At 37.8% G+C, this 22,518-nt stretch overlaps 2 protein-coding genes across 4 annotated transcripts in view; both read right to left on the reverse strand.

Annotated features, from left to right (window-relative positions):
- LOC121319287 (laminin subunit alpha-5-like) overlaps positions 1 to 10,655 on the reverse strand; it is an 86,696-nt gene extending 76,041 nt beyond the window's left edge. Inside the window, exons 1-2 of one of the 2 annotated variants that reach the window (XM_041256555.1) lie at positions 10,583 to 10,655; positions 3,837 to 3,904 (exon numbers count right to left, since the gene is read on the reverse strand). The gene's annotated coding sequence lies outside the window, so the exon portion shown is untranslated. Of the gene's footprint in view, positions 1 to 3,836; positions 3,905 to 10,490; positions 10,561 to 10,582 lie in introns of those variants that run through there. The other variant, XM_041256554.1, reaches the window with a different exon arrangement.
- A 7,573-nt stretch (positions 10,656 to 18,228) lies between these two features.
- rps21 (ribosomal protein S21) lies at positions 18,229 to 20,736 on the reverse strand. 2 transcript variants are annotated; one of them, XM_041256559.1, is made up of 6 exons: positions 20,683 to 20,736; positions 20,041 to 20,125; positions 19,375 to 19,438; positions 19,186 to 19,257; positions 18,709 to 18,764; positions 18,229 to 18,284 (listed from the first exon to the last, which is right to left on the reverse strand). In XM_041256559.1, exons 2-6 carry the CDS (start codon positions 20,088 to 20,090, stop codon positions 18,278 to 18,280), a joined length of 249 nt encoding a protein of 82 aa, XP_041112493.1. In that variant the 5' UTR covers positions 20,091 to 20,125; positions 20,683 to 20,736; the 3' UTR covers positions 18,229 to 18,277. The 2 variants fall into 2 exon arrangements, with proteins under 2 accessions (XP_041112493.1, XP_041112494.1); XM_041256560.1 differs by lacking the exon at positions 18,229 to 18,284 and having other exon boundaries at positions 18,705 to 18,764.
- Between the last annotated feature and the right edge of the window lie 1,782 nt (positions 20,737 to 22,518).

Raw genomic sequence — 22,518 nt, forward strand, 5'->3', positions numbered from 1 at the left:
AGGTGGAGTTTGGTGAAGCTGAGCGATTGGTTTCGATCAGCATTTAATAATGAAACAGACAGAAAATAAAAGGTTGTAAAGACAAAACACACCGGACACGGCACTTTCGCCAAAATAAAGAGACAAACAAAATGGACTACACAGACAAAACATGGTGAGCTTGTATTTTAACTATTACTATGATTATTACCTCTGTCTCCAATCCCGTTCTCCACTCACCGAACACACAACCCCAAGTGAGTGAAAACATGCTGCTTTTATGCAGCTGTACCGAGACTCGATTGCTAATCAATCATTCAATTGGAGTCTAGGTACAACTGCACGTGAATTAATAAAGTGCAATTCCCTGTGCTCGCATATTATTACATTTTACCTGCACGTGAAGTGCTGTGCAATCCTCATGTCTAAATACAGATATACATTTTAAACAACTCGTGTTCCACAGACCCATTTATATTCCATGTACCAATGACTATACACCAACATTAACACACAACACGCAACATACAACACTGAAATACACACAGCGGCGGGGCAACATTGCCACAGAGTCTCAGTTAATTTATTCTTAAAAAGCTCAGTGTCCAAATTTGTTTTTTGAGAAAAAAAAGAGTCTTCTAGCTAACAGCTTGAATCTCTAGCATGCAGATGTAACTGAATGTTTTAGATGACTGCGATTGAACCTGTTCCTTCTCAATTCTTGACATAAACCAAAACAGGCTCCACTGTGAATAAGCCTTGAGGAAAAGTGTTTTGTACATGCTTTGCAGACTTTTCAACTGCTTTTGGCACGCACTGTATAAACAGATCTAATACATCAACTGACATGAGGCTGGGCCGTCTTCTACCAAAGCAGTGCATTCAGCCAAGGGTAAGAAACACTGGTAAATATGCACTGAGCAGCCTGGTGACAACGCTGAGCTACCAAAATACAACTATCCTGCAGAAAGACAGAATGGGGCTTTGTATGGTGCTGAACAGATCACCACAAGCAGCTGGATCCAGCAGCTATGGGGGTCAGAACCCCCAAGTGTTCCCACCATAGGGAGCTTTACAAGACATAGAAATATTTCCCTTACAGATTTAAGGGCTTGTAACCAGAAGGTCACCGGTTCAAATCCCACCTCTGCCACTGTCACACTGACTGTGACTGCACAGCATGTAGGAAAGACCATTCCTCAAGGCTTATTCACAATGGGGCCCTGTGGCAAAGTGACAGTAGCAGGTGTGGTGCTGGTGCAGTAATCCCAAGAACAGACAACAAAGTACGGGTGAAATGGTTTATTTAATGGTTATTAATCTAATGGTCTGATGACCAGCCAGCAAATAGTAATGAGCTGGCAATGCACAACAATGTGTATTACACAGTAGTGAAAAGGGTTGCAGTCCCGTAAACAATAAGCACAGTACTAAACACACACAATTAGACACACACACGATCACAAGTCCAAAGTGAGTGCTCTCAGTGCTTGTGGTGCAGTACAATATAATACGTGCTACATTTGTGAACAGGTGGTGATAACAGTGTTAACCGTGACTGTAGTGCGGTATTGATCTGGCTTTGTGCTAGCCCATATCGACAGCTCCGGATCTGTGATTAGCCATCTTGTGATTTAACAAACAAGTCAATTACTAACACCACGAAAAACAAACAAACACTCATGAAATACTTTTACAACGTTTTCTCTGCGTCTCACACGGTCCTTCCAGTTTCTCAATATAAACCAAGCGAAGGAAAAGATTTACGATTCTCCGGCCCCTTTATGCTATCACGCATGACCCCTTGGTAAGCGATTATAGCTGTCTCTATTGTTTACAGCTGATACCTCGTTTACAGTCCAGGTCAATACGTTCCTGCAACGGAGTCTGGCCGCCTTCCACGATGACCGACTTCCCGACCCAGGAAATGAACTGTCAGGCCAGCCCATCCAAAGACTACCCTTTTCACTACTTAGCGCCCTCACAGGTCGGGAGGGAGCTTTCCAACCAGAACTCATATTTCTGTCACAGGCCTGTTTTGGTTTATGTCAAGAATTGAGAAGGAACAGGTTCAATCGCAGTCATGTAAAACATTCAGTTACATCTGCATGCTAGGATTCAAGCTGGTAACTAGAAGACTCTTTTTTCTCAAATAGAAATTTGGACACCACGTCTCACTAAATTGCAGGGCCTTGTCCTTTTAAAGGTAGGGATGCCACTCTACACTGAGCTTTTTAAGAATAAATTAACTGAGACTCACGGAACTCTGCTGATTTTAATGCTGATGATTATACTGGTAAATGCAGGTTTGTGTTTATTTTGTTTACAACCCCATTTTGCGGAACGGTTCCAATACAGCTTTGTGGTCCAGAAGGTCACCGGTTCAAATCCTACCTCTGCCACTGACTCACTCACTGTGTGACCCTGAACAAGTTACTTAACATCCTTGTGCTCCATCCTGCAGATGAGATGTTAAATCAATGTACTATTGTAAGTGACATATAATGCACAGCCTACCTCTGTAAAGCGCTTTGTGATGGTGGTCCACTATGAAAAGCGCTCCATAAAAATAAAGATATTTTTAATTACTATTATCTAACCTCTAAAGGAGTGCATTTTGGCAGTGTTTTTTTTTTTTTTTTTTTTTTTTTTTTAAAGTAAAATCTCAAGTCATGGGGCTTGGTGGTGCAAATTCATTATCCTTATATGCCTTTCACCTCTGGAGAAATGGTGTTGAATCTGAAGTGAAATTAGTTTGTATCATGTTAACCATCCAGCAGGCGCTAGTCCTCTTCACAAAATAGAATTGGTATTGAATAGCATGTGGCAGAACAATGCCTTTATCATGGGCAGGGTACAGGTATACATGTTTGTTCTGGCATGAAACTGAAAACTTAATGCCTGCTTAGCTGTGCAATTTTGTGTCTTTCCATTTAAAAAAAAAAATTGAATAGAAATAGAAAGCAGTTAAAGCTTATGCAAGACAAAAAATAGATGGCAACCTCACAAGTTTGAAATGTCCTCAGTTACCTGTTGGGTTTTGAGAGTCACTGTTACAAGACAACTCAGTACTCCTCGGATAAACACACGTCACAATGGGTATATAGTGAGAGCTGTCTGTCACCAAGTCAAATAACTGATTGATTTGAAGTCAGACCCAGAGAGAATTGCACACACACACACATTTTAGATATATATATATATATATATATATATATATATATATATATATATATATATATATATATATATATATATATATAAACCTAGAACTTAAAAAAAGTAAAGACCTAAACAGTTGTTGTGTAATAACCATAAGTACAGGGTGCATCTAGCGTAGACCAGTCTCCCACCCTAATATATAGCCCTTAAATTTGACCTGCTCGTTATCTCCTCTAACAAGCACTGTGCCCTGTAGTTAGGTATCGTTTGCATCCTTCTCTGGTGAAGGTCAGAGTGCTGTGTTGACAACATTATATATAACAGAGTACATCAACTCGACAATAATAACCTGCAAGGTTGCAATTACCGAAGTAGTTTATAAGCAGCGCTAACAATGACTGCAGATCAAACTGACACCGCGAATGACTAACAATGTTCCAGAAGTTACAAAAGATGCTTAAATTAATAAAATGTTTCCATCATATTAATTTCAATAATAATAAACAATAAAACAATTAGACAAAGTAACCGGTTCTCCCTTAAAAATGACCTACCCCTCGACATGCATCGGATTGTATGACACCACTAAACTGAATGGTGTTTTTTGTTAGGTTAGATTGTGTGGAAGCTGCTCTTTGATATCTTGCTTGGATCAGGTGTCTGCTTGCTGTGTTGTGTCTGTGGCATTATCATACCTTTCTTAACTTTCCAGCTGGCCTTTTCAGGTTATTTCTTGCTTTGATGTTAGCATCTTCTGTATATGCTGCAAATAAAAGATTGTTTAAAATAAAAGCACCAGCAGCATCAGCAAGCACATTTTAAGCAGCAAAAGATACAACCATTATAACTTCTATGTAGTTCATAGCTAACTGTGTTTTTTCATTTAGAAAAAATCAGCATCTAGCCCTATATTATAGTAGGCTAAATAAAATTGCAGGCGAAACAAACTAAATTTTAATTTCTTGATCTGCTACTACCCTTACTCCTGGCTTTCTGCCCATCATGTTTCATGTTTCAATGTTTTTTTTTTTTAATTCTAGACTTACAATGCTTTACAGGAATGTACCTTGGGGATACAAAGTTAATGTTTTGTCATCCTAGTCACAAGAAAGGTCATTTACTTTCTGATAACAACCTTTATTGTAATAGTTAACATGACGACAAAAGCCACACAGGCTCTTACAAGACAGGATCAGATACCAATTCTTAGTAGTTTGAAAACCAGACATTCACTCTGACTATTGATATTTGGTACAGATATATTCCTATGCCATTCATCTTCCGCTCTGCTTCATGCTGTATGAAGTCTAAACACGTGCATGTCAGGACCAGAAACGGTATGGTCACTGCCAAGCTGCCTTTCTTATATCACTTACATAATGGATTATTATAACAGCAACTCTTTGAGAAACACTGACAATGCAAATCGGTAACTGACACCTATACCCATAATTAAAAGCACAAGAATATAAAGAGCGTTTTTAAGAACCAAGAATGAAAGGAAAAAGGTCTGGAAAACAGTGATCCATGCAGCATGTGCCGAGGTATTCGTGACACAAAATAACTCTACTTTTATAGTATGGGGCAGTAGGGCCTATAAAATAATGGAAAAACTTGAAGAACATGCAGGCAGAAAGGTTCTAGAATACAAGTTTTACAGATAGCAGGAACATTATTACTTTACTGTTGCTGAGCATTATATGTGTGTGTGTGTGTATATATATATATATATGTATACACACATACAGTACTGTGCAAAAGTTTTAGGCAGGTGTGAAAAAATGCTGTAAAGTAAGAAAGCTTTCAAAAATGGACATGTTAATAGATTATATTTATCAATTAACAAAATGCAAAGTGAGTGAACAGCATCAAATCAATATTTAATGTGACCACCCTTTGCCTTCAAAACAACATCAATTCATCTAGGTACACTTGCACAGTTTTTGAAGGAACTCGGCAGGTAGGTTGGCCCAAACATCTTGGAGAACTAAACACAGTTCTTCTGTGGATTTAGGCAGCCTCAGTTGCTTCTTTCTCTTCATGTAATCCCAGACAGACTCGATGATGTTGAGATCAGGGCTCTGTGGGGGCCATACCATCACTTCCAGGACTCCTTGTTCTTCTTTACGCTGAAGAGAGTTCTTAATGACTTTCGCTGTATGTTTGGGGTCGTTGTCATGCTGCAGAATAAATTTGGGGCCAATCAGATGCCTCCCTGATGGTATTGCATGATGGATAAGTATCTGCCTGTACTTCTCAGCATTGAGGAGACCATTAATTCTGACCAAATCCCCAAATCCATTTGCAGAAATGCAGCCCCAAACTTACAAGGAACCTCCACCATGCTTCACTGTTGCCTGCAGACACTCATTCATGTACCGCTCTCCAGCCCTTCGGTGAACAACCTGCCTTCTGCTACAGCCAAATATTTCAAATTTTGACTCATCAGTCCAGAGCACCTGCTGCCATTTTTCTGCACCCCAGTTACTGTGTTTTTATGCATAGTTGAGTCACTTGGCCTTGTTTCCACGTCGGAGGTATGGCTTTTTGGCCGCAAGTCTTCCATGAAGGCCACTTCTGACCAGACTTCTCTGGACAGTAGATGGGTGTACCAGGGTCCCACTGTTTTCTGCCAATTCTGAGCTGATGGCATTGCTGGACATCATCCTACTGCGAAGGGAAGTAAGCATGATGTGTCTTTCATCTGTTGCAGTAAGTTTCCTTGGCCGACCGCCGTGTATACGGTCCTCAATGTTGCCCGTTTCTTTGTGCTTCTTCAAAAGAGCTTGGACAGCAGATCTGGAAACCCCTGTCTGCCTTGAAATTTCTACCTGGGAGAGACCTTGCTGATGCAGTATAACTACCTTGTGTCTTGCTGCTGTGCTCAGTCTTGCCATGGTGTATGACTTTTGACAGTAAACTGTCTTCAGCAACCTCACCTTGTTAGCTGAGTTTGGCTGTTCCTCATCCAGTTTATTCCTCCTACACAGCTGTTTCTGTTTCAGTTAATGGTTGTGTTCCAACGTACATTTTGAATTGATGATCATTAGCACCTGTTTGGTATAATTGTTTAATCATACACCTGACTATATGCCTACTCTTGCCTAATCCTTGACTTTGTGCAAGTGTGGGGTGCAGAAAAATGGCAGCAGGTGCTCTGGACTGATGAGTCAAAATTTGAAATATTTGGCTGTAGCAGAAGGCAGGTTGTTCGCCGAAGGGCTGGAGAGTGGTACACGAATGAGTGTCTGCAGGCAACAGTGAAGCATGGTGGAGGTTTCTTGCAAGTTTGGGGCTGCATTTCTGCAAAAGGAGTTGGGGATTTGGTCAGAATTAATGGTCTCCTCAGTGCTGAGAAGTACAGGCAGATACTTATCCATCATGCAATACCATCAGGGAGGCATCTGATTGGCCCCAAATTTATTCTGCAGCATGACAACGACCCCAAACATACAGCGAAAGTCACTAAGAACTATCTTCAGAGTAAAGAAGAACAAGGAGTCCTGGAAGTGATGGTATGGCCCCCACAGAGCCCTGATCTCAACATCATCGAGTCTGTCTGGGATTACATGAAGAGAAAGAAGCAACTGAGGCTGCCTAAATCCACAGAAGAACTGTGGTTAGTTCTCCAAGATGTTTGGGCCAACCTACCTGCCGAGTTCCTTCAAAAACTGTGTGCAAGTGTACCTAGAAGAACTGATGTTGTTTTGAAGGCAAAGGGTGGTCACAGCAAATATGGATTTTATTTAGATTTTTCTTCTGTTCACTCACTTTGCACTTAGTTAATTGATAAATATAAACTATTATATATATGTCTATTTTTGAAAGCTTTCTTACTTTACAGCATTTTTTCACACCTGCCTAAAACTTTTGCACAGTACTGTATATATATACACACACATACACACAGTGGCTCTCAAAAGTATTCACCCCCTTGGGCTTTTCCACATTTTATTGTGTTACAACATGGAATCAAAATGGATTTAATTAGGAGTTTCTGCCACTGATCAACACAAAAAAAGTCCATAATGTCAAAGTGAAAAATAAAATCTACAAATTGTTCTAAATTAATTACAAATGCAAAACAGAAACTAATTGACTGCATAAGTATTCACCCCCTTGAGTCAATATTTGGTACATCTTTGGCAGCAATTACAGTCATGAGTCTATCTGGATAAGTCTCTACCAGCTTTGCACACCTGGACACTGCAATTTTTGCCCACTCTTCTTTGCAAAATTGCTCAAGCTCAAGCTCTGTCAAGTTGGATGGGGACCTTTGGTGAACAGCAATTTTCAACTCTTTCCACATATTCTCAATTGGATTGAGGTCCGGACTTTGACTGGGCCACTCCAGGACATTGACCATTTTGTTTTTAAGCCACTCCAGTGTGGCTTTGGCTGTATGTTTGGGGTCATTGTCCTGCTGGAAGTTGAATCTTCTCCCAAGTCCCAGGTCCTTTGCAGACTTCAGAAGGTTTTCCTCCAGGATTTCTCTGTACTTTGCGGCATCCATTTTGTTCTCTATCTTCACAAGCTTTCCAGGCCCTGATGCAGAGAAGCATCCCTATAGCATGATGCTGCCACCACCATGCTTCATGGTAGGGCAGGTGTTCTGACGATGATGTGCGGTGTTAGGCTTGCGCCCAACATAGCACTTAGCGTTGAGGCCAAAAAGTTCTATTTTGGTCTCATCAGACCACAGAATCTTCTTTCACTTGGTCTCAGAGTCTCCAACATGCTTCTGGAAACTCTAGCCAAGATTTGATGTGAGTTTTTTTCAACAATGGCTTTCTTTTTGCCACTCTCCCATAAAGGCCAGTTTTGTGAAGCACCCGGGCTATTGTTGCCATATGCACAGTGTCTCCCAGCTCAGCCATTTAAGACTGTAACTCTTTTAGAGTTGCCATAGGCCTCTTGGTGGCCTCCCTGATTAGTGCCCTTCTCGCCCGGATACTCAGTTTTTGAGGACAGCCTGTTCTAGACAGATTCACAGTTGTGCCATATTCTCTCCATTTCTTAATAGTGGACTTTACTGTGCTCTGTGGGGATATTCAATGCTTCAGAAATGTTTTTATATCCTACCCGATTGGTGTTTCAGAAGAACCTTTTTCCGGATTTGCTTTGAATGTTCCTTCGTCTTCATGATGTAGTTTTTGTTAGGAAATGTAATAACCAGAGACAGGTGTATTTAACCTGAAATCACATGAAACACCTTAAGTGTACACAGGTGGACTCCATTCAACTAATTATGTACCTTCTAAAGACAATTGGTTGCACCAGAGCTTAATTAGGTGTGACATAGCAAAAGGGGTGAATACTTATACAATCAATTATTTTCTGTTTTATATTTGTAATTAATTTAGAACAATTTGTAGATTTTATTTTTCACTTTGACATTATGGACTTTTTTTGTGTTGATCAGTGGCAGAAATTCCTAATTAAATCCATTTTCATTCCATGTTGTAACACAATAAAATGTGGAAAAGTCCAAGAGGGGTGAATACTTTTGAGAGCCGTGTGTGTGTGTGTGTGTGTGTGTGTGTGTGGTGTATATATATATATATATATATATATTATATATATATATATATATATATATATAAGATATATGTATATAATATGTATGTATGTATATATCATATATATACACACAAGTGACAGATAAAACTACACATGCATAGATATATCTATGCACACATATGTATAATATATATATCTATATATATATATATATACATACATACATATATATATATATATATCAATATTTATACACACACACACACACACACACACACACACACACACCACACAGTACCTTGCAAAAGTATTCAGATCCTTGACCAATTCTGTCATATTACTGAATTACAAATGGTACATTGAAATTTCGTTCTGTTTGATATTTTATTTTTAAACACTGAAACTCAAAATCAATTATTGTAAGGTGACATTGGTTTTATGTTGGAAAATATTTTTAAGAAAAATAAAAAACTGAAATATCTTGCTTGCATAAGTATTCAACCCCTGTGCTGTAGAAGCTCCCAGTTTGCACCGAAGAAAGAAATTGCCCTAACGAGGACACAATTACCTTACCATTGGCCTCCACCTGTGAACCATTAAAGTTCCGGTCACATTTTCTGGATAAGGGATGCTTCTCATCAGCAGGGGCTGGGCATCTTGTTACAATTGAAGGAAGAATGGATGGAGAAAAACGCAGGAAAATACTGCAAGAGAATCTGCTTCAGTCTGCTAAAAAACTGAAGCTTGGGAGGAAATTCACCTTTCAGCAGGAAAATGATCCCAAGCACAAGGCCAAAGCAACATTGGAGTGGCTCAAGAACAAAAAGGTGAATGTCCTACAGTGGCCCAGTCAAAGTCCTGATCTCAATCCCATTGAGAATCTATGGCACTATTTGAAAATTGCGGTCCACAAGTGTCGTCCAACCAACCAGAACAACCTGGAGCAAATCTGCCAAGAAGAATGGGCCAAAATCACTCCGACACTCTGCAAAGCTGGTACATACTTACCCCAAAAGACTTAAAGCTGTTATTGCAGCGAAAGGTGGCTCTACCAAATATTAATGTGTGGGGGTTGAATACTTATGCAAGCAAGATATTTCAGTTTTTTATTTTTCTTAAAAATATTTCCCAACATAAAACCAACGTCACCTTACAAAAATTGATTTTGAGTTTAAGTGTTTTAAAAAAAAAAATATCGAACAGAATGAAATTTCAATGTACAATTTGTAATTCAGTAATATGTGAGAATTGGTCAGGGGTCTGAATACTTTTGCAAGGCACTGTATATATACGCATACAGCAACAGTACAGTACAGTAATAATGTTCCTGTTATCTGTAACAATTGTATTCTAGTAACTTCCTGCCTGCATGTTTTCATTATTTTACAGGCCCTACTGCTATTTCATTTTTACATTCTCCTTGGCCATTGTTTACAAGTTCAGACCACTAAACTCATTTTTCTTGTGATCAGGGTTGGGATCAATTACTTTTTTAAAAATCAATTCCCAATTCCAATACCAGTTCCCATTCCCTTTTAATCAATTCCAACACATCACTGATCAAAATTGCAATTGGCAGTATTCTGTTAACATGAGCTTCTCACAGTACAGCAAATTACTTACACTGAAGCCACTGTCAGTCAATGAAATTGGCTTTGAAGGAATTGGAACTAGGGTTTATTTTATAAAGGAATTGGAATTTAAAAAGCGGAATCCGTCCCACCCTTGCTTGTGATCGATCCTGTATTCAAACCCAGCCTTCCATGAAAGGGCTGAAATCTGCCTGAAATAGATCCCAGGTGGAGCACTTCTACTGATTCTCTGAATACCTGTCCTGTTTCCTCACAGGGTTTCTCCACTTCCATCAGTGGCGCACCTGTGGACAAACAAGAACGGCTTAAACAGGCTTGCTGAGTGTTACCTCCAAAATGAACAAGGGATTGGAACTGACAAAAGCAAGCCAGAGCCTTGTTCTATTATTCCACCGTGAATTTCCATGGGATACATGAGCGCTGGCCTCCCTTGGAAGGGTTTCAGGTGCTCTGACAGTTCAAACAGCGTCACTTAAAGCTGTGCCTCAGGCAATGGATGGATGAATGCCACCTTCTGTAACCGGAGAGGAAAAAAGGACATTCCAAGAATGTTTTGCTTCTTTTATGTTCAAGTCACTTTATGAAAACAACTGATATAAAAGCGAGTAATGTAGGACATTTTAAAACATCTCCAAAATTCTGCATTTTCCATTTTGTATTTTAGGGCCTTTTGTACTCTAAATTGTTATTAGCACATTTTTTAGATAAAAGGAAAAAATGTGTTAAAATTATAAAACTACAAACAACTAAAAACTGCTTATCTACATCTGGGTAACTGTTTCTGCTTTGGTAACTTTACTGGGTGAATTATCCTTTCTGAATTGAATGCTAAGTGAAGAAAAACACCCTGATCTTAACAAAGACACCAACAGCCACATTTTCAAAGTGTTTACTCTAATCTTTAATCAAGTCCTACTGTTTGAAAGGTGACAATTCAACAGTAACGGATAAAACTGAGAAACAAACGAAAGAGATTAAGCTGCCTCCAATTACATTATTGTGATGTTTTATACTTGTTAAGCCAGTAGGTGTTTTACTCCTTAAAAAAAAAAAAAAAGTCAATTAAAGTGCTTTGAAAATAACCCCAATTGTTTTAGTGGATTTATTAAATTTATTTAAATATAAAAGTGCAATTTTGTAACAGACAGGGACTATGACTGGGAGATTAAAAGAGTTCCTTGGTTGGCTTGATGGAAAGGCTTATTTTCAGAAAACTCTCAGAGGACCATCTACAGCTTATGCTAAACCACTTTCCATCCATTAATACACAGGCACTTGCACACCCTCAGATTCTCTTATTGATCATGCTACAAGAACCCCATTTCAAACTTTGGTTTGACTGTATTTGAAACGAAAAGGGAAACAAACATTGTGTTTTATTTGATGTAAAATCGAAAACACACTAACCCTCTGTTGTAGAAAAAAAGTTGTTTTGTGTGAGTTTCTAATTGGGTGCAAGAAAAGGCCGAGGTGTGTTACAGATCCTAGTCTTGAAACTGCTCTGCTGGTCACAGACGATGAGAAAAAAAAGGTACCAATTAAAAAACTGTAAAACTGCTATACAGTTCTGACTAATCAACTGCTGTAATTGATTAAAACCCCTTCAGCTAAACTATATCTTTTCAATAAGATAAGGAGAGCACATTCCAATGTATTTTCTCAAGCAAATTAAAATGGCTGTGTTGTAAATGCTGGCAGCTTTGTAGATAAGAGGAAACACATCAAAGATACCCTCTTCTAACTGAGCTGCTTATTATAAACAGTACTGCTGCCCCTGCCAGGTGCAAGTGGCAAAACATGAGAAATTGGCTGGAGTGTGAGTTTGGTGTGTGTGTGTGTGTTTCCGTGTATTGAGATTACCTGGGTCTGCAGCTGGGAATCTGTAGACAGATCATTATAGCGTTCTGTTATACTCTCCAGTTATGGTTGGCTTATTCTGTAAGCCACACTTTTGTTTATTATATCCTGCGACCTAATGACAGAATTCTGACAAAACATAATATGGATTAGCACAAATTGACGTGATTATCAGAAGGTATGTGACCTGCTTTTGCACAGACATTTATTACAAGTCACATCTGATACTATATACTACATGCTGATACTATTATTAGTATTCATCTTAACACTCAAAATACATTACAGCCATGCGGGCAAATATAGAAAAAAAAATCAGCTATTACTATAAAAAGTGAAAAAAAAAAGTTGCATTCAGTTTCAAATGTCAAACAAATTACCCTCCTGTAAAACGGATGATTCACAGGAACAATGAAAAGCACCATGCCTAGAAGATGCAATGATTCCTGCCTTCAAAGGGGTTAGGATGATAAGAGAGGTGTGACATTACCCTCCTGTCAGCAAAGTAACCACACAAGCAAATACACTGCTAAGCAAATACACTCAAGAGCATTGGAAAATAAAAACAGCTTGCTAGGTTCTTCAAAGGGCTGGTAAGCTGGTTAGCGCTTACTTTTGTAAAGAAAAGTTATGAGCTTTTCTGTCAAGTGTACCTTCTCACTCCCAGGATCCTAGCTAGCCATTTATTTCTGAACTCCAAAGGAAAGGTGCAGATTTTTCTTTAGGTTAATTGAAGGGCATTTTCTAGTTACTTAAAAGGAACAGTTTGTGCATGGCTTTACTTCTGGTGGGGGACAGATAGATAGATAGAGTTATGAAAAGTAACAGTAAAACCAAAACAAATGACAATAACATTGTCATCTGCTTCCAAACTGAAATGTTAATTTAAGGACACCAATTGGCCTTTCAGTGTTTTAATTTTGTAACATTTAAAGTTTGTTTTACAGAAAACAGTTGTCAATTGGGTAATCTTTAGCAGACACATGTTCACACCTCGACCTCTCCCACAGAACCAATGATACATACAGAATGCCAAACCAAGTTCAATGTTACCGAAAGAAGCTGGAGACAAGACTCAAGTGGTTATGTTCAACTATCAGTTGACAGAAAAAAAAAAAAGTTACTTATTTTCCAGAAAAAATAAAAATATATATTTTTTTCAGCCTAGGGTCAAAAAAGGCATAATTTTGCCCTGGAGAAAATGCTTACTAATCTATACACCTCAAATTCCACTTTTCTTTATAGAAGGGCAGTCTAGAGCTGCCCATTTACGATTCAGCCAGCTGTCCGAACCTTTCAACACAGCCTGCAATATTTACAAACAGCAAAGACTCATTACAGTGTTAATGTACCTGCATTCATTCTCACCTCTGTTACTGTTGACTTCCGGACTGGTGAAGTCAAAGGTTGACCCAACACACACAGGACCCCAGCAGTGTCACATAACATTCCTATAGGTGTAGTGTTCAGATACTGTTTCTAAAACAGCTTCCTTAAAATGGGACAGCAATGTAGTGTTAACACGAACTGCTTTACTGATGGACTGATGATCGGCCTGTTTGTGATTTAGAACATTGGTCCAATGACTTCCCATTTGAGAGGTTGCAAAGTGAATCCAGTTTTACAATCAGTACTAGGAAGCAGCCACTTCCTAGTTTACGAACAGTGAAGGCTGCAGTCTAGAGGATAGATAAATCTGGGCGCATTAAGGGTTTGCTAGCACCACCTGCTGGGCAGCCAAAAAAGTACACACATCCTTCCTGAATTAAAGTGAAAAATCATAAAAAAATAAAATATTACTTTGTAATAAATATTGATGGATGGATGCAAATGTTAAACAATCCAGCAATGTATCTGCAAGTCACAGCCACCTCCCGTGGGATTTAAACTATTGCACGGCCTATTTCTTGTAAATCTCTTTTAATAAAGAAAATAAAGTGTTTCAAATTGAGGCTATTGGGGTTAATAAACCTGGTGATTGTCTTGAACCTGCTGCCTCTGTAAAGTTGAAAACCTATTGGCTGTCTGTGAACAGCAGATGGTAATATACAGGCAAACAATCACTGCTTTTTAGCAGCACTAGGGGAGTAGGAGGTTCTGCTCAAGCAATAAGCCAGCTGCCTGGTGTACATACACACTTGTAATCAGATGCCTGGTGTATATACACACCTGTAATCACACTGCTCCTGACCAGATATGGCTAAATAAAAACTTGATCTGGAGACAGAGATCTGATCTCATCCTCTTTTACTCCTAGTCTAAATATTATAATCAGGAAGTATACATCAATTGAATAAACTCCAGCATAGACAACAACAATTTACACTACTTTTGTAAATAATAAAACAAGTTGTGAAACAGTAGAGTTCAGTAATATGGGTGAACGGACGCCCCCTTAGAAGAGTTATTTACCTTTGCATATACCACCCATAACTTAGAATACATCTCAGCATAGATTTAAAATGTACAACTTCTCCTCTCTGATACAGGCACTAGCCATGACATTCATCATCTTCAGTTTCATTAGTTTCACCCTTGCATTTTCTGTTACTACTTAGTTGTAACAGTTGTTACTTAGCAGTGTTTGGATACAGCATTGTAACTGCAAGATCTTTGTTTGTAAAGAAAACTGATGCTTCTCCAAAAGGGTCACATTTCTACTAATCCTGTATCTCAGATGGATCTTTTCAGCAGTGATGAGACAAGCAGCAACACGCATCAGTTGTGTTAACCCTATCGGTATTGGAAAAATACATTCACAAATTTAGCACACCGATTAAAACACAGCATGGCAATTCATTTAGCAGAATGCGTTATGAATACAGTCCCAAACATCTGAATTCAAAATCTAATGGGTAACCAGCTATTTACACTTCAATTGTGCTTGGCAGTTTTGCTTTGGATTTCACTTTTATTAAGCATAAAATCACCCCCAATATGTCAACTGGAAATCTTTTAAACATCAGAATCAGTTCTGCTTGGCTCTCCTCAAACCCCTTTTTTAGCACTGGAGACAACAGGTTCCTAGGCTGTGTTTAAAAACTCCCCTGCGAATTCTTCATGCTGTTCCATTACACAAATCTGAAAGAATGTTGCACTTCATTAGAGTTCAGTCACCATTACGAGGTATTCTGACCTCACCTCCCACCCTTTATTCCATCAGTACTCTCCAGCTGTGAACAGGGCCATATAAAGACCCTCTCTTCAACCTGTGACAATATCTCAATCTGTCAGGACAACTTCTAATTCGAACATTCCTCTGGTCATGAATATTAGACATATCTTAACAAACTAAGTAAAAGCAGCACATTTTCTCAGAATCTAAATTTGGACTATAGAAAAGTAGGTGCTAAAATCATTGAAAAATTGGAAACATCAGACCTATTAAACTGTGCAGATAATGTTTACCATCACACATCCCATTAAGTAATCCTGATCAGTACTCTCTAGTTACTTTAAAACATTGACTAATTCACTCTCTTTGTAAAATACACCGAACTTGGTGGCTTTGTACATTAATTACTTTACCAAAAACAGTTAATAAAAAGCACTTTCCAGTCAAGTGACAGTCCAGCTCCACGTGATACCAGTGACTGATCTGTGGAACTTTCTGCCAAGTCTTTGGGAGCGAGTTTCTAAGAATTTCCCAGCTTGGTGCAATGTAACCGTTTAAGGCAAAATCAGCTTTCTTCTAAAGGGCTAACAGCAAGAGTTCAAATTCCCTGTCTAGGAACACGGATGTTTGCATGGCTTACATCATCTGTAATGTATATGAATCTAGAGTGAGACAGAATTGTTAAACTGTTTTAATTCATTAAAACCCAACAAAATAAAACCAGGGGTCTTCACATTGTCCTGTTGCAATATCCAGTTTACTGGTCAAGAGAAAAAAGCAAAAGGATTAACGTCCACAAAGCTGAACATGAGAAATCATGGAGTTTGAGAAACCCAAAAGCAGGAACATGTTTTAATGACAGCTTCTGCAAAATGGGGGTGAGCACCCCCAGTAGTAGCTGCATTGAGTCTGATGTAGGAATGGATCCTCGAGTTCAATCAGTGTGATGGACTACAACTATAAACACTAGAAAGTAGATTTATTTATTTGTTATGTATATAACTTACTGAGAAACTAAAATAGTTTTTTTATGAAGTGTATATTTATGAAGACTGTCTGAGATCCTGTCATAACTGCAGCCCTGTCAGTTATCATAGATACAGATTGCGCGCTTAACTGGTGGCCTGCATAGAATTGCTTTATACTACTGTATAAAAAACACTGGCACCTGCACTGCCTTCAATTGTAACCATCTTTAGGGCTACTAATTCTTTATTCTTGGGAATAGCAAGTTCCTTTTTTCAAAAATGGCCAATTCCACCCGGCCACACACACTTTCTATCAACGTATTACCTAAACATGGCATTTGAACATAAATATAATGTTGATAGTTAAAAAGTAAATTAAGTAACCACAATTTATTTTTATTAAAGCCAAGCATTGTTTTAATAAGACTCTTGTTGCAGTACTAGTAAGTAAAGCACCTGAAGACACTTCAGACCTGTGTTTAGAGACATCACTTGACTCATTTCTGGCATTAAAATAAGTGGAAAACCCAAGCATTAAAATTACAATAGTTCAGAAAATAAAATGTACAGCACTGTTGTAAGAATCATATTTACAGTCTTCCACTAATAATGTAATTCAGTCTACAAAGAAGTTTTGAAAAGACCTGTATTCTATTGCTGCTATTACAATAACAAAAATGAGTTTAGTAAGTCTAGCAATGTCATGTGAGAGTAATCCTGTGTACTCCACAAATTTAGTTTTACTGTATTATAATAACCAGGTCACAATATGACACACTGATAAAGTGTATTTATTGACTGACTTGTTGCTCTAAACAGTTTCACTGCTGTGTATTACCTGATTGTAATTTAAGGAGCGCCCCTTTTAATGTAAAAATGCATAATTAATTCTCTCAATTGTCTCTTTGCTAATTCTGCTTTATTTGCAAGATTTAACAAGGTATCTCCAGACAAAATCTTTATGAAACAGTGTGTAGTAACTATATTTTATACACAGTAAAGCAACCAATGTCCGTTGAGGAATGTATAGCTAGAAAAATAGCTTTCAGCTTGTTTGTCACATAATATTTAATTAAGAAACGGCCATGGTTCAATATTGCTAATTATAGATTTACTAAAAGGCTGGTGGCATGGAAAGAAATAAACTAAACAATAATTAAACACTCAATTTCGCTTACTTTGGGGAAAGCCACAGATTGAGCGCAGTACAAGCACCTTAGATCTAAGTTTTTCAGCATAGAAGAATGCAGTGCTTTGCCATTGATGCCGTCTTAATTGCTTTCTTGTTCTCTACATGTTTACGACTGGCAATATGATCTTTTAATGGTATTGACTCGTACATAAACCAATGGAATGACAGCAAAACTATCTATCCCACCGTCCTCACACAGATCATCAGATTTTTATTTAGCTCTAGTCTTTTACTGAAATGTTGCATTTTTTTCCTGTTGGTTCAGCTGCCATGTTGAGTTTCAGCAGACAAGTGAGCAGTCAATTACTAAATTGAACATGCAAAAAACAAATGCACACGTATGTGTTCAGTTACTATACACTTAAATGTATATTTGACTGAATTAATATTTTGATTTCATTGTTTCAAAACACTTTGATATTTCTGAACTTGTCGTTTTTTAAAAGGGAAATAAAACAAAAACTGTCTTAGCAGGAGTACTGTAGGAATAGGATTTATATTAATGTTTACTGGAGTATTTATAAATATTGCTGAAAGATGGTGTTCTTCACTGATTAGTATTCAATTATATGAAGAGTTTAAAAATGCAAAGTTCATGAGCAGCAAACGCTTGCTTCATGTAATGGTGTCCGAGCGATTTCTACACAAACATGATTTGCATTTTTAGAAGGAAGTCACAGAATCAACTGCAAGACAGACAAATATGCTTATGTTAATGCTTTCCAATGATTCTCTCAAAATGATGTTGGAGTCTCGATTGAGATATTTATGATAACTTGGAATGCTGCTTATGACATTCTTGGCTTTATAGTCAAAACAAAAATAAATGACAAATTGCATTCATCTGTTTTTACTTTTTATTTTACAAAGAACAAGTTTAGCATCCTCTGTTTCAGTTCCTGAAAAGTGAAAAGGGAGACGTTTAAGGAGATGTTCAGCCATGATTTAACAATGAAACTACTAACCACTACTTCACCCTTATGTAAAGCTTCATTTAAATATTTTACAATTCCAAAAGTGAAAGCTCACATTAAGTTGTGAAGATATATTTTTACCAATAAACTGTTTTCTGTAACCAATGACACCTTTATTAAGTTAGCTGGCATGAAAACAAAAGCTAATTGAGGTTTTGTATATTATCCCTGTATTGGGAGAAACTGGATGTGCAGATTGTTTTTAGTAATAAAATGAAAAGTTTGCCCTCCTGTGCATAAAACAAACAAAAAGAACAAAATACATTGGTAGTGTGAGTGGCAACAAACCATGCTATATTTCAGTATGGGCTAATGCCTTTATCAGAGATGTGTTCTCAAATGTACTCACTTTGAGACTATGCTGTCCTCCCTCGCCAGCCTCAAGATAGAGTCATCAGATTCACCCTGAAATAAAGCCACTCACTTATTTTAAATGCTGTAGACAACACTGAAATCCATGGCATTTGCTCAAAGAAGTTTTCAACGGTTGGTTGACCACAAAAAACAGCATCTGTAAACCCCCTTTAGACTACCTAGTGTCAATAGAAGCTGCCGTTTAACATTTCAATGCATTATTTTTTTTTTTTGTATGCTCAGTTCGGGTAAGAGTTGAAATGTACAATGCATTTGCAATGAACGTTGATTTTTTATTCTTACAAACGTATGGGAGCTGTTTAAGGCAACAGCCATTCATACAAGAGAACATGAGACAAGTGGTCTGGGTGAATACCTGAGGGAAATCATTCTGCACATGGCCACGTGCTTTAGAATTAGGCTTGATTTTTAATGAACACACCACAGTGCATTAAAACAAAGCTATTCTTACCATTCTACGAATAGCTCCACAGATGGCATAGGTCTTGAACTGCCCATTGAACCTGCCTGTTACCTTGTCAACCTAGAATAAAAAAAGTTTAAACCTATAACATTACCTACACAATCTCAATGTTCACTTTTTGCCAAAAGTTAATTCTACAACAAACAAAAAAAGTCCAACTTGCAAGCACAAACTTACCTCAGCAATGTTGATCTGGATAGAAGCATGGTCCTTGGCCCCAATGATTCTGTTACTAGCAGAGCTGAAAAAAATATAGCGTCAACTATAAGCATACAGTTAATTCATCATGGAATTATCTCCAACTGTAATTTGACATGTTACACACATTCATATTAACACAGTACAAGAAAGTAACAGTGTGGATATCAGGGAGAAACACAGTGCATTGTATTAATCATGTACTGTAAATACACACAAGCAGTGTGTGTGTCAGGTACAATAGAAGTTCCTCTTTATCCAAACTGCGCCAGGTGGAGTTTGTAGAAAAGGCTGGTTTAAACCCATAGAGTTGATATTGGTGTAAACTGTAAAACGTTCAGGGACAAACACCTCTCTCACAAGGCAAACCCACCTTGTGATAGATATTTAAATTAAGGCCCGGTACTGACTTGAGTAAAGGGTTTATTTAATCTTCAGGTTGGAAAACACTTGGGCTATAACCTACATCAATGCAATCTTAATTACAGGAAATGGGCACATCCATATGCAGCAAATATACAGCGGACAAATAGTTTGAATGGAATACTACTCGATGTAATACACTTCGAACACGTTCTTTCACAAATGGTAGTTTACACATACTGAATTTCCTCAGGACCATAGCCACAGTTCAAAGTCACTTACCATTTACGGGGGACGTACAAGTCCACAAATTCGCCAGCATCGTTCTGCATGTTTGTTTATTTGTTTTCAGATGTCACACGGTGACCTATAAAACAGAAATACGTTGTATTATTAAACACAACGGCATCCACACAGATTGTAAAGCCACATGTGTTCTACAATTATAATTTAATAATTTATAATCTATAATTTACATATAACTTGCGTTGTGAAGCGTCCGTTGTACTGGTACATACACCGCTGTCTTAGCAATCGCATGAAAAGGCCAAGGTACCAGAACTTCACAAGCTTGCAGTGACTCATGCACGCTTTCTCTAAATACAGTTAGGTATACTCTTCGAGTCTATACTCTGAACGCAGAAACTGCATTTTAATCAACTGGCCACGCGTTACGGTACACTTCATAAAACACGCAACTGCAAATGCATACACAGTCACCACACATGTGGCCGGTTCCACTCGGTCCGACTGCAGTATTTTATTTAATTTTATTAAAATCCATGTTACTACAAGAAACACAAAAAATATATCAACATAGAACAATCACTTATTTATCTTCACAACTGGGAAGGAACTATTTATTATTTTGGAGTTTAATGCGCATTGTTTTTACATTTTCCCAGAGCAGCTCGGTTCTCTTACCTCCTCACACAGTAATGGCTGACACGGGAAAGGGAGAACACTGCCACAGGAAGCTGTCCTAAAGTGGAGGTTCACAAAAACTGCTTCCGGCTCGCTTCTAAACGAGTGTTACTGAGTTACACAAACAGTAAAAGTTAAGTAAAAACTTATTTGGAAGTACAGTAGGGATTACATTTTCTAAACGTGGCTTTAAACATAGGTATGTAGCAGGGATTAATGCTTATTGTCAGTTAGTTAAAATAGGTGATATATAATCAACGTTGTGTCCTAAGTTATATTTCGATTGATTGTTTACAGTAGACTACAAACCAGCTGTGCAGTCCGGACAGAGAAAGATGGCAACCCTACTCCCATCCCCATGTTATTATCTACATATACTTTGAAAGCGGTACTTTATGACTTCTACATTTTCAACATATTTGATTTCTTACAGTACGGAATGTACTATGTTTTAATATCCTAATATGTGTGTTTAGTCATCATCTATCGTTCCTGCTTTCATGCAGTAACAAAATAAATAAATAAATAAATACAAAAAAAATTAGTAAATGTGTCAACAATTGAAAAATCTGTGCTACTGAGTCCATGACATGTATCTGTAATGCAGGCCTACAACCCGAGAAGTCTTGTCATTTGCATTTCGGAGGGCAAATCACCATTTAAATTAGCAGCTTGTATAAAAACTACCTCTAATCTGCATGCATTGCACTGCAACAACGACAACGACAATTTCCTGCAGTCAGGTGTTAGGCTAAGATTAGAACTTGTTGGTTTAGAGTTTTAACATCAATTATAAAAGTAGCGATCCGGTGCTTTTACAGAGCTATCAACAGTAACTGTATCGTGGGGTATTCACAATATATTGCCGTGCTGTAGTGTCTCAAATTGAAATACGAACAGCCTGACAGGAAACACAGAACCAGCTGAGTGATACATAATGAGGAAATATATTTGAAAAGCTATTTTCATCAGTTATAAAATAGATAATTAAAAATAAGTTTCCATTCCCAACAGCAGTTACTTCACAAACTGAGTAATACAGTATGCGACATGGTCACACAGACACAGAATTAACAGTTAAGCCACGAGGTAATATAAATGCAGGCTATACATTACAGAACATAAAAGAAAAAAAAAAAGTATTGTTTACTATAACTTCCAACTGAAGGACAGTACCCTGTCTTACTGCATCTTTAACAGCATTTATGTTGAATCAAATGCAGATGTGTGTATACAGTAGCAGCATTGAGAGGTTATGATTGAACAGAGATAGCTGACACAGTTCAGCTACAGATTCTGCTTTAGGATTGTCACAGTGTTAAAGCAGGACTCTTAGAATTCATTGATAAATTTGTCACAAGCAATAATATAGAATAGACAAGTCTTATTGGAAAGATGCCAGACAGGCCCCCTCACATATAACTGAATTCTGAAGCACCGTGTGATTGTAGCAAATAAGTCCTAGTCAAAATAGTCAGTGTCGACGCAAAGACCAAGTTTCTCCCCAGACAGTAGGGCTTGCAAATAGATGATGCAATTTATCCATTTTGATTAAAACAACTGACATCTTGTACTGGAAAGTTATTAACTTTTTACAAATACTTTAACTGGTATTATGATTCAGGCCCTTGTGCTTCACTAGATATAGCAGTGAGCCCTGAATAAACTACACACCTGATATTCCTACTAGTATACTGGGACAGCCTACTTTACTGAAAGATACTCATCTTTTCTTAACCTTTTAAAATAAATGGTTAAAAGCATTCTTTTTAAAATATCTAAATGTATACAAAACCAAATACCAAGCCTAGACAGATGTCTTTAACAGTGATTACT

The sequence above is a fragment of the Polyodon spathula genome, chromosome 8 (assembly GCF_017654505.1).
Source record: "Polyodon spathula isolate WHYD16114869_AA chromosome 8, ASM1765450v1, whole genome shotgun sequence".
NCBI lineage: Eukaryota > Metazoa > Chordata > Actinopteri > Acipenseriformes > Polyodontidae > Polyodon > Polyodon spathula.

Excerpts from the sequence above, each read along its gene's own strand:
- rps21 (XM_041256559.1), bottom strand. The coding sequence starts at position 20,090 with ATGCAGAACGATGCTGGCGAATTTGTGGACTTGTACGTCCCCCGTAAA. Across the intron at positions 19,258-19,374 it reads TCCAGATCAACATTGCTGAG|GTTGACAAGGTAACAGGCAG; the intron begins GTAAGTTTGTGC and ends TTTTTATTCTAG. Across the intron at positions 18,765-19,185 it reads GTGGAGCTATTCGTAGAATG|GGTGAATCTGATGACTCTAT; the intron begins GTAAGAATAGCT and ends GCTTTATTTCAG.